Here is a 17,198-nt window from a genome sequence, read left to right as displayed (position 1 = left end):
AGATTCATATTTAAATGCTTGGTCCCAATTGGTAGAACTGTTTGGGAAGGATTAGGAAGTGTGGCCTTGTTGGAGGAGGTGTGTCACCGGGAGTAGGCTTTGAAGTTTCAAAAGCATACACCATTCCCAATTAGAGTTCTCTCCTTCCCTACCTCCCTCTCCCTCCCCTCCCCCACCCCTCTATTGCACCAGCACCATGTTCTGCCTGCCTGTTCTGCTTCTCACCATGATGGTCATGAATTCTAACCCTCTGCAACTGTAAGTTAGCCTGCAATAAACTCTTCTATGAGTTGCTTTGATCATGGAGTCACTTCACAGCAACAGAAAAGTACTAAGCATCACAGCAACACACTAGTCTAAAGTTTTAAAACTACTAGAAACTAAAGTCAGGGGCCTTTAAGAAGATAAATGAATTCGCCCATTCTATACTGGACCTGAGAGTTTAAAATGCCAAGTTAAACTTAAGTCGTGTCGTATCAAGGGGAAAAATTACAACTGTAAACTTTGTTCCAAATTTACCCACTGTGAATATATATATATATATATATATATATATGTATGTATGTATGTATGTATGTATGTATATATATAATTTTAGGTTCCACAGGAGCCAGAAAACAAGCCATTCTGACCAGCTGATGGGCTGTCTTCCCAGCAGGGGCATGGCAGGCATTGCACACAGCATAGCTGCACACACAGTGGGCACTGACCAGGTTTTTGAAGAGTGCCGTCAACTCCTTGGTGAACACAGAGAACTTCAGAAATGCGCTTCCTAAGTCTGGGTCATCTCTGCATACACAGTTGCCACCGAACTTCTCCAGAGCCTGCGTGTACTGTTCCTCGTTCTCCACGTGTGCTGCAAGAGCAAGCGGAGGGGCTGTTAATGTTAACCAAGCAGTCGGGTCCTGGACCACTAGGTCCTTCTCTGTTACAAATAAGACTGAACATGTTGCCCAGAATTAAACTTGGAGAACATCCTCAGAACAAACACTGAGAAAAAAGTCAGGTTGCAGGAGCAGAAATACAATTACTATTCCAAAAATGAAACCACTGTGCCTAAAGAAGCAGCTAGTGACATGAAAATCTCCTATCACGCCAGGCGGTGGTGGCGCACGCCTTTAATCCCAGCACTTGGGAGGCAGAGGCAGGTGGATTTCTGAGTTCAAGGCCAGCCTGGTCTACAGAGTGAGTTCAGGACAGCCCAGGCTATAAAGAGAAACCCTGTCTCGAAAAACCAAAAAGAAAAAAAAAAGAAAATGTCCTATCAGGTTCCCTGCAGGACAACAGAGACTCAGATAGCCCATTACCCCAGAGTTTCCCGGACTTCTCCTCAGCCCGACCACCACACTAGCCATTGGTCTAAGAGTAGGTCTCAGCTCCATCTTAGAAATGTAGCAGAAGATGCCAACTCTTCTCCCACTAAAGCACAGGACATCCAGTCAGAGAGCCACACTGCTGGCACCTCCTTACACGGGGACTGTGGTGCTCTCTGAAGCCTTGGCTGGGCAGCTAGAGCCAGCTTGGCCCTCCTCGTCTCTGCTCCGGATCTCTTCTGCCCAGACCCTCCCACCTAGCTCCCACTCACTCGATCCACTTATCCGGTCTCCTCAAAACTGTAAAGACTTGTCCTGATCCCTGGGTGCCTGTTCTCATCCACTGGAAGTACTTAGGTGAGGGGCCAGGCTGTTCTCGTCCACATCATGAACATAAGGTCACAGAAAGACCAAACTCGGTCATTCGTCTTACTATCAGACTGAAGATAAACACCAAAGAGGAAGAAACCTAGCCTTAGGGTCTCTAAGCTCAGTGGCTCCACAGGTCCGGAACATCAAGATTATACACAGAAGGAGATGTGGCTTGGTTGGTGGAGTGCTTGCCTAGCATGCTCCAAGTCCTGGGTCAGAGCCCCAGCATCACACACACCAGGCACTGTGGCACATGCCTGTAATCCTTTTACTTGGCAGCACACTCAGTTCAAGGTCGTCCTTGGTTACATAGCAAGTCTGAACTACATGAGAACATATCCAAACAGATAAGAAGTATAAATAAAGTCATACACAGGTGTTTAACAACTAATCAGAGTCCCCACCCGGATCTCTGATTCAAAGTAAGGGCAAGTAGCATAGTAATTCCAGTAAGTTAACATGATGGAATCAAATTCCCTCTCTGCTAGGACAGGCACTTCAAATGAAACCAGCCAGTCTGTAATAGAACTATCACTCCCATGGGTCTTGCTTCCTAGACCTTTGTCTCAATTAGAAACTAGACACAACTGTTTTGCAGGCGAGGTGCGGCAGGCAAGTACACAGGATAATTTGTGTAGACCTTGCCAGGCAGACATGGTCTACAAGCTCTGGCTGTCTCATCAGGGAATGAGCCTGAAGGCTCCTCTGCAGTTGCCTTCCTCAGGACCACAGCACTCTGCTCATTAGTGCCAATGCCTGGTGACAAAGGGACTAAGCCCTTTTAAGGGCAGTCCTAAACCCTGTGCCAATCCTATGATCTATGAATGGCCTGTTTACCCACTGCCAGGGAGGCGGCATGTCCTTGACCTCAATTGGCACCTGGTATTTGTGGGGATGCTAATGTTGATTTAGCAAACACTGAGAAAATTAGATTTCGATGCCTCAGTCTTTTTATTTTGAGAAGCATTCCAGGGCTGGGATGTCCTCGTGGTGGTGCTTCTTTAGCATGGACAAAGTCCTGAGGATCAGTTCTCAGCACTGGGGTGGAGAGGTTCCAGAAAGAGGCTTAGGAATTCTAGATGAATACACATGCACTCACACAATGTATGCATGCATGTGCATGTTGGTATCACAAGAGAAGCCCTCGGAGATCTGGGGTCCATTTCTATGGCAGCCAGGGGCCATTTGTGCGACTGGTAGGTAAGAGTAACCCTCACTAAACCTACTCTATCGGGTTTTGTGAATGACAGAGGCTTGCTGGCCTCTGGTGTCAGAATATAAAAAAAGTCAATGCAGGGTAAGGACACACCATGCACACAACCAATACCACAAACAGCAGTAAGTATGATACCAGACTTCTATATGGAGTTCCAGGCAACAAAAGCACAGAGTGGTACAGCTGGGCTTCAGCCCTGAATGTGTCTGACTCCCTAGCCTGCTCCTCCCTTCTCTGACACACTGGCGTTTCATATCTAAAAATAGCTTACCTTAGGCCAGCAAGACAGCTCAGTGGGGAAAAGTACCTTCTATGCAAACCGGACAGACACGGTTCAATTCCCAGATCCCACGTAAAGGTGAGAAGATAAAAGGGAATCCACAAAGCCATCCTCTGATCTTTGTATGTGTGCTGTGGCATTCATGTGCTCACATACAACAGTAAATAACACTTGAAAAATCAAAACTAGTTTGCCTTGCTAAAACTCAAAGTACTTAATTTTTAGATTCTTAAAATTCCATTTCACAGTTAGATCAATAATCCCTATTTCTCTGTATAAGTCTAACACATGTGGTGAACTATGAAGAGCAGGCCTTCTGCACCAAATGCTATTAAAAGACAAGCAAACAAACAAAAAACTATTTCCAAGTTAAAACATAGGCAAGGCCCAATGAGGTTCTAGCCCAGAGCTGATGGCCACAGCCTATAGCTGGTGCTGACTTGTGTGTCTCTGTGTGTGTGTATGTGTGTGTGTGTATAAGGGAACTTCCTTCAAGGTTCAAATGAGTCGAAGCTCTGTATGCTCTGCATTTCTGTGTCTTCCTAGGATGCTCAGAATGGTACCCACTGTGAGAACAGCCAACTTGCCTAGAAGCATGGTAACTGATTGTTCCAGATCATCCCCAAGTTGGAAATTTTCCTACCAAGATCTGAGAGCAATCTGAGAGCCTTTATCATTCTTTTGCCAAAAAAACAAACCTTAAAATAGGAACCTAAAATAAATAGCCTGGGAATAAAATTTCTGGAAACATCCCAAAATGAATCTATCAGCTTTTATTTACAGAACTGAAAGCTGTTTTACGGGACACTCACTCTCTCACCTCCCCCTGCTTCAAATACATCTTCTGCTCTAGTTTGTGGGATCCCAAGCCAAGAATATCTCCTCTGGGAGACTCGAGGAGATGGGGATCTGAGCTGCAGGACCCACCCCAGGACGAGACCCCATTTCTTTAGAGTTTTCTCTCCATATGTTCCTGTCTCCCACACCTCAGAGCTCAAAATCCAATCTATTCAAGAGATGGGTGAACTAGGGTGCATTCACCCAAGAACCTATCCTTTAAGCAGCAGCAGACATGGAGGTTAGAGCCAAGGGTGAAGGTTTTATCTCGTGCTTTTCGGCTTACCTGACTTTGTCATTTTTAAATGTGTATATCAAGGAGAAGACCCAAAGAATGTGAATTAACAAAAAATACTGGATCTAAAAAGGCAAAAGGCAATTCCTTGCTGTTCTTTAATGAGATGTACACATAAAGTGGCACAGACACTAAGGGGACACAGAGCAAGGAAAGATGGCAGGGGGCTCATCAAAGCCAATTAACCTCCAACAGCCAACACAGTCTTAACTCCCAATTCAGATATTCCATTCATTACTAGCAGCCTAGCAGCAGGAGCATGGCAGTGCATCAGAGTGACACCAAGAACAAGTATGTTCCTAGGAGCAGGTATAAATGCCTAGGGAGAGAGTCATCAATGTCCTCGCTGATCATTGTTCCATGCCACACACCAAGGAAACATTTGGACAACTGTTCCAAGGGTGGATATGAACCACCAAGGGGAAACAAGAGGGCATGAAGCTCTGTGAGCCCTGGAGAGTCCCGTGCATTCGATGGCTGTTAACATCAGTCTTTCAAGGTTCTAGCCTGCATCCAGCTCTCAATTCTGAAACCAAAACCGGCCAGGACATGCCTCCTGTCCATCCGTATCCACTACCCTGTCCTGCTCTAAGGGTGATGAGAGAGGACCTATCCTGGTGCTCTCTTTACAAACAGCAAGCCAGGCACTGGGAAGACAGCAACTGCATCAAGTTACACGGTGAGTCTGTGGAGCCAGAGCAAACCTCTGTCTTCCTGACTCTCAGTCCAGTGTTCTTCCTCCACACCAGGAACTGCTGGTGCATTTGCTCTACTCACAACCCTCCCTTCTGCTCTAGGCTAAAACAAAGGCCACACCCTTCCAGTCAAGCCAACAGCTCAAAATGCCATCATCAACGAGGAAGAGAACCAGGTGGGCAGTTCCTGTACCAGCCTGGCGCCAACTTCTGCGTCACCCCTAGGGCTGCTGTAAGCCCCTGCTCCACACAAGACCATGGCCACCTGGATTCTGGCTGAGAAGCATCCATCTTGGTGGCACATTTGAGCCACTTAGACAGCTAGTGAAGGGAACAGTCAAGGAGACATTCATTCTCCAGCAGCGCTGTGAGACACTCCCCAGATAACATAATAGTCAATCAAATGTGCACCACGTGTTCACATAAAGCTATTCCAAAGGTGATCATAGCCGGGGCCCTACAGGTTGCCTGGTTTCAGATCTAGCCTAAAACACACAATTTCTAAAGGAATAAGGTAAACTCTGGGATGATCTCACCTCCTCACAGGGTCATTTCCTGTCCCAGGGGAGAGTTGGTTTTAGAATTCATTTCTAGGGTCAGGTCCAGATGAAAAACTGAAAGTAACCTTCCAGCGGACAACTTGGTGGTCTATATACAATAAAGTCTTTAAAATGCTCGTGTCATTTGAGAACCCCACTTCCGGGAATCTATCCAAAGCAATGGTTCTTAACCTGTGGGTCTTGACCATCGGAAAACACAGATTTCCAATGGTCTCAGGAACTGTGTTACCACTCAGTAGTCAAATTACATTTATGAAATAGCAATGAAAACAAATGGTTGGGGGTTCCTAAGACCCTCAGAAATATGTGTTCTCTGAGGTTGAGAACTGCTGGTGTGAAGCCAAAATTAGTAGAGCATTGCACACAAGATGATTCACAGACTAGAAGCAGGAAATGTACACGGTGCCAACAAGGCTGAGCTGGAGGAGGGTGAGCATGCCTGCAAAACAGCACTTGAGGTCGGCTTTTAAAGATTTGAGGCAAGAAGAGGGCGTTGGATTCCCTGCAGCAGGTATTTGCAGCTGGCCTAGTTGTGGGTACTAGAAACCAACTCAAGTCCTCTGCAAGAACAGAATGCATTCTTAACCACTGCGGTCATTTCTCTAACAGAAAGGTCAGCTCGTTAAATCATCTCATGGAATGGAGGCTAGGAGACCCAACTTGGAAAAGGCAGAATATAAAATTAGACATTCAGTCTCAATTTCATAAAATATAAGATATAGGACAGAGGCTGAAGGAAAATGTATGAAAATGCATGATGGCTAAAAATAGCAAGTTCTCAACAAACTGTTGCCTTTACACACCAGGCAGCAGACCTCACACTTTCTGGAATATTCCTTCATGCTGTCTTAAAGAAATGAACCAAGGGTGCCAGCCCAGGATGGCTCATGGGAAGCACCCATCAAGCCCCTTCTGTTCCTGCACACCAGGAAAGCTGCTTCCACTCACAACTGGATTTCCTAAGCCGAACTTAGGCATCCTCATAGTAAAAGAACAACATAAGAAGCTGCCATTGGCTGCAATAGCTCGATCATTTTAGCCCTCCAGGCCTGTGCGACTGTAGTTGCTGCTGGCGAGATGGCTCAGTGGTTACAAGAACAGGGTATTCTTCCAGAGGATCTGGGTTCATACATACCCTAGCACCCACAATGGAGGCTCACAAAGGTCCATTAACTCTAGTTTCGGGCGATCTGTTGCCCTCTTCTGGTTTTAGTGAGCATTGTACACACATGGTGCACAGACATCCATTCAGGCAAACACCCATAAACATACAAGAATTTTTAAAAATCTCTATAGCCTTTCCAGGTGCAGTGGTGCACGCCTTTAATTCCAGCACTCAGGAGGCAGAAGCAGGAGGGTCTCTGTGAGTTCAAGTCCAGCCTTGTCTACATAGTGAATTCCAGGTCAGCCAGGGCTAGCTACAGAAAGAAAGCCTGTCTCAAAAAACAAACAGAAACAACGAGAGAGAAAAAAGAGGGAGGAAGGGATGCATGGAGAGAGGGAGGGAGGGAGGGAGGGGAGGGAGGGAGGGAAAGAGGAAGAAAAAAAAAGATCACTGCAATCTGTTATTCTCTCTCAACTTTCCCTGAAAGAGACAGTATGAGCAAGCAGGTAGTGTGTCATCTCTGACAAGACTGGCTTCAGGGGGACACTTCTTCCCAACCCTACACTTTCTCAAACATCTGTAGCTCTTCCCACTTCAAGACTCCCATGAATGGCACTAGTCTCAACAGATGCCACCCTGGTACATACTAAGTCAGGCTGTGGCCAACACAGGTCAAGGCATGAGCTGACCACTGCCTATGATCTGGGTACTCTCTGACCCTGTTTTAATGATCCTGTACTATCAGGGACAGCTCAGAGGTGATGTGAATAGTTTAACACAACCCTAATTACTTCTTCCAAACTCTCACTGCTCACAGTGCACCGGAGGCCAAGGAGAGGATGCAGTCCGGATAGATCTGCATGTTCATGTTGCTGGTTCCTGTCCCTTTAGAACACAGGCTCTGAGTACTGAAAACATCAGCTCTCGTGTGTGTTTTCATTCTGTATTTTCTAAGCGCCCATTATCTAAGAGACTAAAACCCAGTCATGTGGGAAGCCTATGATACTAATGAATAAAGATTCCTAAATAGGCCTTGGCCTCAAGGAGCAAGCCTCTATCAGACAGAAAGGCTCAACTAAGTCTATTCTGTGCAAATACAGAATGGCAATCAGAAAGTCATGGGCTTAGTACACGCAGACCCTGGGCAGCGGCAGCAGCTGATGGAGGGCCCCCTGAGACCAGATAATGAAATGCTTCCCCTAGGTAATAGAAAGAACTGGAGGGTAATTTAAAGGGTCATAAAATCTGTGTTAAGAAGATGGATGAGGGGTGGGGTGGGATGGAGGGTCTAGAGAGATGCCTCAGTATGTTAAGAGCAATTGCCCTGCAAGAACAAGGACCTAGGTTCATACCCCCAGCACCTGTGTGAAAACCCAGGCATGGTCATACAAGCAATACAGCCCCACAATTGGGAGGCAGAGATGGGTAGATCCCAGACCCCAAGAACTCTCTGGCTAGCCAGCTCAGACAAAAGGGGCAAGTGACAGACTTTGTCTCAAGGCAATGAAGGAAGACACCTGATACCCTGCTGACCTCCACACAGGCACTGATGACACACCACAAACAAGTGCGTGAGCGCGTGTGCCCGCACACACAAGACACAGACACACACAGACACACAGACACACAGACACACAGACACACAGACACACACACACGAGGTGCATACCTATAACCCCAGCACTGGAGGGGTTCAAGCAGAAGGATCACTGTGAGTTGGAAGGCCAGCCTCAGCTATATAGTGAATACCAGGCAAACCTGGGCTATAAAATGAGATCTACATCTCAATTTTTAAAAAAAAATGAAAGGAGAAAAAAAAAAAAAAACCCTGGATGTGAGGTAGACTTAGATAGAACACAATGAGTAAAGCTTGAATCGGCCGGTGGAAACGTGTTAAAACAACTCATGGTGACAGGGAACATAGAAGGCAGAAACAGCACTGGAAATGAGGAAAACCTCCAGCACTGGAGGCTACAAAGGCTTCTGGCAGTTTCTTGAGACCTCAGGACAAGATCCAACTGAAGATGAGCTCAGGACTGCCTGACTCATCCAGGGACTCTCATTGGTTGGAACTGCCTGTGTCCAACACTGCTCTAAGCCCTGGTAAGGGTGCGGCAGACAGCTCTCTTCAGGCCTGTAATTCCCAGATGCCCCTCAAGTAACTTCAGGCAATTAGAAACAGGGCAGATTTTACATCCAACTGCATTCATTGCCAGAGGAAGCCCTCATGTCGGCCAAATGATGCAGTCGGCCGCAGCGCACAGTGTAGCATGTGTTCTCTACCTAAGCTGCTTTTAGCCTTTTTCCTTTTGATTTTATTTCATCAACCTGGACGTACAATTCCCATTACTTACAATGATGACTTGGTAAGATGCCCTCCCATTCTAAACCCAGCCTCTAAGCCAAGAAACCCAGACAACTTCTAGGATTTGATGAGGAACAGTTATAGTCCCTGAAAGTCAGAGTCCAAAAGCCTCGTTTGATGGCTGCCACGGCTGCTTGGAGTCAACCAAACAGGTAAGTAATGTTTCATCTTGTGATAGCTCTGAGGAAACAGGCTCAGATTCTGCAAGGTGATGTGGCATTACATTAAGGCAACCAGTGACGTGTCCACCTGGGAGGCTGAGAGCTTGCACAGTCGCTCGCTCTTCATCTTCCAGCTCTCTGAGGCAACAAGAACGTTCACAACATTATTCTATACTGTCTCTCTAGATCAGTGGCTCTCAACCTTTCTAAAGCTGTGACCCCTTGATACAGTTCCTCAGGCTGTAGTGATCCCCCCCAACCATAAAGTTATTTTTGCTGTTACTCCTATGAGAGAGTTGTTCGACTCCCCAGGGGGCTCGTGACCTACAGGTTAAGAACTACTGCTTTAGAGACCTGTAATGTACAGAATCTGGGAATGCACATGTTCCATTTAAGCTTGGACTGAGGAAGCCAAGGCCCAGATGAGTCTCAATGTCCCACCAATCAGAACTATACCCACAAGTCTGACTCAGGCTAATGCTTACAGGCTCGGTGTTCCCGTGATTCACATGCCAATCACAAGATTCTCTTTGCAAGTCACCTGTGTACATTCCAGTCATTTTACCTAAGCACCAGAGAAAGTGAGTGAGCTGGCAGCCAGAGCCTGGACCTGGAAACACTGTCAGACTTCAACCCCTACCATCACCTCTTCTGCAACCTGCTGCTAGAATCTTCCAAGGAGTAACTCACACAGTCACCTTCTCCAATGAGCTTGAGTCAAAACCTGCTCTTGGGAAACTATCTCACAGACAAAAACAAGCTATCAGGTGGTAGTGGTGTCCACACACCTTTAATCCAGCACTTAGGAGGCATAGGCAGGTGGATATCTGAGTTTAAAGCTAACCTCGTCTACTGAATGAGTTCCAGGACAACCAGGCCTACAAAGAGAAACCCTGTCTCACAGGTGTCCTCTCCCCTCTAAAACAGCAAGTCCCAAGTCCATCAGCATTCTTGTAAGATTGAGCATCCTCTGGCCCTAAGACACTCCCCTCGGGTCACCTGAGAGTCACCTCTAGCGTAAGTGGCACGTACAGCCTCATACTAAACTGGCAACCAGCCAAAACAACCTACAGATCGCTCAGCAGAATTGCAGGGCTCGGGAGGAGCTGCATGTAGGATGTTTTCCTCTGGTGTGCATCTTCACCGTGCCCTAAGTGTGCGCCAGCTACCCGGCCTGCCATAGGTCAGCACCTAACTCATAGGGTTGCTGTAGGGATGACATTCATGTAAGCAGACTGCCTGGCCTACACAAATACACAGGCATCTGGCTTTTGTTATCATTACTAGTTTACCATCAAGCTTACGAAGGCCTTGATGGTAGCATATTCCGTTTCATGATGTTATGAAGTGTTATTTCTTTTCTTTTTTTTAGAAGACATTTTTGTACAAATTTTATGTGTATTCAGGAGCGGGACATAAGTCAATCCATTTTGTTTTGTTTTGTTTGTTTTGTTTTGAAGAAAATAATTTTTGTACAAATTTTACATGACTATTTCTTTTCAATAATAGAAATGTGTGCAGAGATTTTGTACCCTGGATTTCACAAGTGTTCTCCTTCCCGTTGTACAGTCCCATCATCCCAAGCGGCTGATTCTGAGACACTGTTTATTGTTCGGCATGATAAACAAGACAACAAAACAGTGAACATATTTCTGCAAGAATATCCTTCCTCGTAGAGATTTTGAGTTCAGAGATGTGCACTGCCTACAGATTTCTGGAACTCTGTGAGCCCATTTTCAATGCCACGACCATGGAGCAGAGACCCAGCTTTCCAGTATTCTTGCCCAACTCTGAGGACAACTATGATTTATTTTTTTCCATGTACAAGTTAGAAAACCATATCCATGTGGTGCCTTCTTAATATGCACTAAAACTTCCATCCCAAGCTCATATATGCTTCCCATTAATAAAAATAGGGCCAGTGAGGTGTCTTAGCAGGTCGAAATGCTGTAACAGGCCAAGTGGTGGAAAAAGAAAACTCCCACGAGTTGTCCTCTAACTTTCTGTTCATGTGGATAAGAGTACACACACATACTTGCATGCACACATACACACACTCTTGAACACATACACGCACACACCCGGTGGGGGGTGGAGGGCTATGAAGGCTCATTTTCTTCAGTAGGTGGAAGACAGTAAAAGTTGCAGCTAAAATTAGCATTTCTTCCTCTGTATCTTTCTATTTGGGGATGTGACAATTTCCCCCAGGGCCTCCAGGTTCCAGGTGAGGAGGACTCTGGCTCTCCCTAAGAATACTTCATCCACTGCAGTGAGTCTAGAAGTGAAAATGAACGTCTCAAATTGCTTCCCCCTTGATGGAGATGAATATTCCCACCCGCTGATGTGTCAAATGCAGATGAAAATGTTAGCTTCAACTTTCCAGCTTGGAGGAAAACATCTTTATACTGAGACAGAGCTTAGAAATTTTAAGAAGTAATAGTTTTAAAATAAATATGAAGTAGGATTTGGGGTTTGTTTGTTTGGTTGGTTTTTTGTTTGTTTGTTTTGTTTTGTTTTGTTTTTCGAGACAGGGTTTCTCTGTGTAGCCCTGGCTGTCCTGGAACTCACTCTGTAGACCAGGCTGGCCTCAAACTCAGAAATCCACCTGCCTCTGCCTCCCAAGTGCTGGGATTAAAGGCGTGTGCCACCACCGCCCGGCCTGGTTTGTTTTTTTAAGAGTTTGGATAGCAGCCACCAAGTGGGAGAAAATTACAGAAACAGTTTCTTAACAATCAACATAAAAACCTGTTATAAGACATTCCACAAAAGGCATCCCCAACAGAGATCTTAATCCCTTGCTATCACATAAGAAAATCAATGCTTACTAGATACTGGGGGGTGGGGATGTGTGTGCTGATACCTTTACAGCCCAGGACAACTTCAAAGGTGGACTTCTCAAGACCAGCTCTACCCATGGGGCACTGTGTAATCAGCAAACACTGAAGCTATAAACAGACCAGTTGAACCAGGGACTCTACAGGTGGAGTGCAGCCTGCGGTTTTAACCAGATCTCCCTGGAGCAGTGGTTCTCAACCTTCTGAGACCTTTTAATACAGTTCCCGAAGTTGTGGTGACTCTAACCATAAAGCTGATTACATGGCTACTTCATAACTGTAATTTTACTACTGTCATGAGTTGTAATGCAGATACTTTTGGAGACCCAGGTTTGTCTAAAGGGTTTTGGCCCACAGAGTGAAAAGCGCTGCCCTTGGACTTTCAGAAGTATTGCTTTTAAGGCAAGATTGGTAAATTCAAACAAACAAACAAAGCTTTGTGGGCTAAGAGGCAATATTGAAGTGTTTGTGTGCACATCAGATAAAAGAATAAAAACCATTATTAGCTCACCAGCTTAAAACACAGGTGGTAGGATGTGGTTTGCTGATCCCTACAACAAAACATCCCAGGCCTGTCCTTCCACACAAACCTACAGAAGCCCTCACAGAGCAAACCTCACAGACGGTGTCTGCTGTGATGGACACCGCTTGGATCTACAATCATCAACCGGTCTCTTTCTTCTGCACTAGGAGGAGGTTCTTAGGATGGTGCAGTGGAAACATGATGCAGCTGGAGATTTATTGGGCACCTATGTGCAGCTGTTAACAGTGCCTGAATATTAGGGACCCATTAATGTGGGGCTCGCCAGAAGAGTCTAAAGAGAATCAACCTCAAAACCGTTCAGAGGCTCGAGGTGGGAGGGAGAATGTCCCATCCCTCACACCGTAACCCCTAGAACCCATGAGTACAGCGTGCTGCCTGACAGGGAGAGATAAGAGTGGATCAGTTAAACTTGCTAACCAGTTTGAGATGTGACTGTTCTAGACGATGGGGTGCTCAGCAGGTAAAGCACTTGCCACCAAGCCTGACAACCTGAATTCCATTGCTAGGGCCCACATTGAGGGAAGAGAGAATTGAACTGTGAAAGTTACTCTATGTGCACACAGCCCCCACCCCACCACACACAAAATAATCATTAACACGTGTAATTTTTAAAATGTAAGGTACTTAAATGTGAAGGAGGAAGGCAGGAGATTCAGTATCTGAAGTAGGACTGGACACTGTATCTCCAAGTTTAATACTGAAGTCCAAACCTTTGATGTGTTAATATCAAGAGATGGAGTCACTAGGAAATCGTCAGCTTTAGATGAATTCAGAGGGCAAGGCCCTCATGGGATTGATGCCCTTGTGAGCAGAGACCCCAGAGGACTTGCTTCCTGTATGCCAAGAAAAAAACTGTTGGCTATGTGTGGTGGAACATAGGAGTAGAGGCAGATGCGTCTGTGAATTCTCAGCCAGTCTGGTCTATATAGCGTGTTCCAGGCCAGGCAGGACTACAGGGTCTTAAAACAAGCAAACTGTCTATAAACCAAGAGGGCCACCTGAGAGCCTGACTACCTTGGTAGCCTAATGGGGACTTCCTGTTTCTAGAACTGCAGTAAGCTCTGGCTGTTCGGGCATGGATAAATAGCATTACGTCGTGTCAACCAACAGTTCAGACTCTCAGACATGACCTGTGAGAAGATTCCAGTGGCCATTTGCTGGCTCTATAGATACAAGGGGCTGAGAGCCAAGGAGTACAGCTGGCTTCTGGAAGAAATGGGGAAAAGACCTTGAAGATGCTTTGATCTTAGCACCCTAAAACCCATGCTTCACTTCCCACCTGCAAACCTGAAGAACGTGTGCTCCCCAAAGCCACTGGGCGGACAGAAACATGCTACAGAAGCAAGAGGAAATGGTAGTCAGGAAAGGCTTACCCTGCCTCAAGTCTCAGCCTGAAACACAGTAGGGGTGGGAAGGTCACACCCAGGTGACGAAGCCAGGGAGTGTGGAGAAAGACACAGACAGTCTCCACATGCTCTAAAAGCAATGGACAGGGCCAAGTTGCTGTAGACAAACTGGGGCCAGGCAAGAGGTCAGATAGGGCCAGTCCATGACAAATCAGGACAGACTTAGGAGGGTAAGACCAGGAAAGACAGAGCACAGGCCAGGCATAAATGCTCAACTCTCTCACTATTGTTTCAAACATAAGCAAAAGGACCACTCTTTCTGGACAAGTAGCCATTCTGGGACACCAAACACTAAAACTAATTGCTGGATTGGGAACAGCCAGCCTTTGGAGTGGAAGCTATCCAGGCTCTAACACAACTAGCCAACCATGGTGGTCAGCAGCTGAATCCCTTACTCAAGGTTCTGACTTATTGCCGGGTGGTGGTGGTGCATGCCTTTAATCCCAGCACTTGGGAGGCAGAGGCAGGCGGATTTCTGAGTTTGAGTGTTTGAGGACAGCCAGGGCTACACAGAGAAACCCTGTCTCGAAAAACCAAACCAAAAAAAAAAAAAAAAAAAGGTTCTGACTTATTTCTGACTAGTTCTAAAACAACTCAAACTACCCTGAGACTCATTTAATAAATATATTCTAAAGACTGAGTCACAACATAGTAGTTACAAAGGAAGTCTATAAACTGTTGCTGTGACCAACATCAACAACATTGGAGGAAAGAAATCATGGTCTCCTCAGGTGACTTTTCAAGCAGATGGCACTTATTCTCAAACAAGGACTCCAAGATAGTACTCAGACTTAAAAAAAAAAAAATCAGACTCACAGCTTTATGGCAATTCAAACTTGGCATAATGGAGCTGGTGGATACAAAATAATAAAAGAAAAAGATTCTCCCTTTCAAGGTCAGGTGCGAAGCCAGCTTGCTGAATGTATGGTACCTCGGGAACAACACAGACCTAGACACAGTCCCCAAGAACTGTGAAGCCCTATCAGTTAAGAGCTTTTGACAGTAAGCAAAACTCCTTCCTGGGGTCTCAAGGAGAAGCAGTATTTTGATCAGACAGACTGTGCATGGAGGGAAGTCAAAACATGGCAAGATCAGAAAATGGTGAGGCAATCAAAGATGTGCATGTGGGCACGGGGAGTAGAGCTCTGATGGGCGGCCTGAGCCCAGGGGATATATGGGAGGCTGGGCCTCCCCTGGTTCCTGCAGAGTCCACTAGCTATGGCAGCTGTGGCTTCAGGACCGCTTGAACATGGAAGAGATCAAGGCAGCAACATCCCCTAGCAACCCATGTTTGCACATGGAAACTGCCGGGAGGCTCTGGTAGAATTCTGTCTGCTGGTGCTCCGCCCTCATTTCTGCTGCTCCTCTAGGCCTCCCTCATCTTTCCCATGTTCTGAATGGAGCTCACGTCCACTGACTTCTGTGTGACTAAGGGGAATTCTGCTGGATTTTAAGCAGACATAGCAGTGCCTCTGGTCTTTACTTCTAAATTGCTTCCAGGAAGACAGGTAATGGAACGAGGTTTGTGGTTCATGCACAGCAATGTGGGTCAGAAAGGCAAATAAGAGACACGTGGTCACGTGCACGGACACACACAACAGCCTGCACACGAGCCACACGGACTCCTGCTTCTTTCTCTTTAAAAAGATAACCTCCTTTTTTATCTCTGATAAAGTCTTTTCCACATGTGATGACAAAATCACTTCTCTTCAGTCTGACCAAACTACAGTCTCCTTTTTATACAACGCGTTAATATTCTCCAAATTATAAACTCAAAAAAGCCAAGTGAATCCGATTTTTAAAAGTTAAAATAAATTCTCCTGAGACGCTTTGTGAAATGTGGGATCTGTCAACAGTTGAACATGCCATCCCTTAGTGAATTCTTGGCCTCCTGAGAAGCAACAAGGTGCTAAACATACTGAAGGCAGCTGGGCAGTGGCTTTGTGACTGGACAGCCACTGCCCTGTGCCAGCAGGAAAAGAGCACCCTGGGGACAGCTTTGATCTTCAGGTCCCTCCTGTTGTCTAACTAAAGTAGTCTGTTGTCCAGGTTATCACAATGCACAGAAAACTGAGGGTCCACGGTGAGTGTTCAAAGGATATTATTGTCCCCTTGCCTTCTGCAGGACAGGGCCCGAGACAGAGAACCACCTTCCAGCCCTCCACACATGTGTAAGAGTCAGCTTGCCCTTTGTTCCTGCTAGGTCTAACTGGGACCAGGGTGAAACGTGGGCTCTTCGCAGTAGTGACCCTCCTGTCACTCATACATATCTTTTCACTACATTTCTGTAGCAACATTTGGAGAGCCTCACTATAGAGGTCTTATACAACTTCTGTAATCTGTTCCTAAGTCTTCAAGAGAACTGTGGAGGTTACCCTCAGCCTCAACTAGTCATGAAGTCAACATCAACCAAGAAATGCACTTCTGAGCAAGTCAGAAATAATGCTTCTAGAGAAACAGAGGGAGGACTCTCAAAGAGTGAGCAGTACCTTCTGGCAGGGGCCTGGACATAAGATCTGAGGGAAAGCTGACCGGTGTTAGCCTGCCAACCTTGCCCTCTGTGAGAACACCTACTCTGTGCCTTCCAACACCTGAACCCAGCTTCTTGGGCCTCCTACCTCAGACTGAGGACCAAATAACTCTCCTGGGATTCTCTAGGCTTTCAGCTCCAGACGGGGGCTGCTCATGCATCCAGGCTGGTGGACTGAGCATCAGCTGATCCAAAACCTCTCTGGTGTGCTGACAGCCATTGTTGGACTACCCAGACCATATCATGTGACTCAATCTATCAAATCTCCTACGTCATATGTGTTCATTCTACCTGGACCCGAGCTCCGTGGAACCTACCTGTCCTGGTTCTGCCTTACCCTTCAGGCAGACAGTCCAACAGGTAGATCCTGGAACAAACCGCTAGCCAGCCTGTGGGAGAGCAGCCCTAATAAGAGGAGTCTGGGTGCCTGTGTATGGGTCTAGAGGAGCGTTCAGGACCCCAGGTGTCTGTACTGTGACTCCCTTACCTTGAGGTGTCTCCTTTTAGTTGGAGTAGATATTGGGCAGGAGGACAAGATGACGTCAGAGGGTATAGAACAGTCTAGAAATTCTTATCCTCCCTAGTCCTTCTCAGTGTGAGTGTGACTTTGGGAGCTACCCTCAGCTCATGCTCAGCACTATCAGCACAAGCCTCAGTGTGCCTCAGCGTCGGGGCATCTGGAAGG

At 46.3% G+C, this 17,198-nt stretch overlaps 1 protein-coding gene across 1 annotated transcript in view; it reads right to left on the bottom strand.

Moving 5' to 3' along the window:
* Window positions 1-17,198, bottom strand: part of Asap2 (ArfGAP with SH3 domain, ankyrin repeat and PH domain 2) — a 116,919-nt gene that overhangs the window by 79,518 nt on the left and 20,203 nt on the right. The window contains exon 2 of the mRNA XM_028777751.1: window positions 711-856. Within this exon, the coding sequence (XP_028633584.1) occupies window positions 711-856 (146 nt within the window). The remainder of the gene's footprint in view (window positions 1-710; window positions 857-17,198) is intronic.

This window comes from Grammomys surdaster, unplaced genomic scaffold (genome assembly GCF_004785775.1).
Source record: "Grammomys surdaster isolate TR1022 unplaced genomic scaffold, NIH_TR_1.0 314, whole genome shotgun sequence".
In the NCBI taxonomy this organism is placed as follows: Eukaryota; Metazoa; Chordata; class Mammalia; order Rodentia; family Muridae; genus Grammomys; species Grammomys surdaster.
Note: the sequence above shows the minus strand (reverse complement) of the source record. Positions and strands in the feature narration are given on the sequence as shown.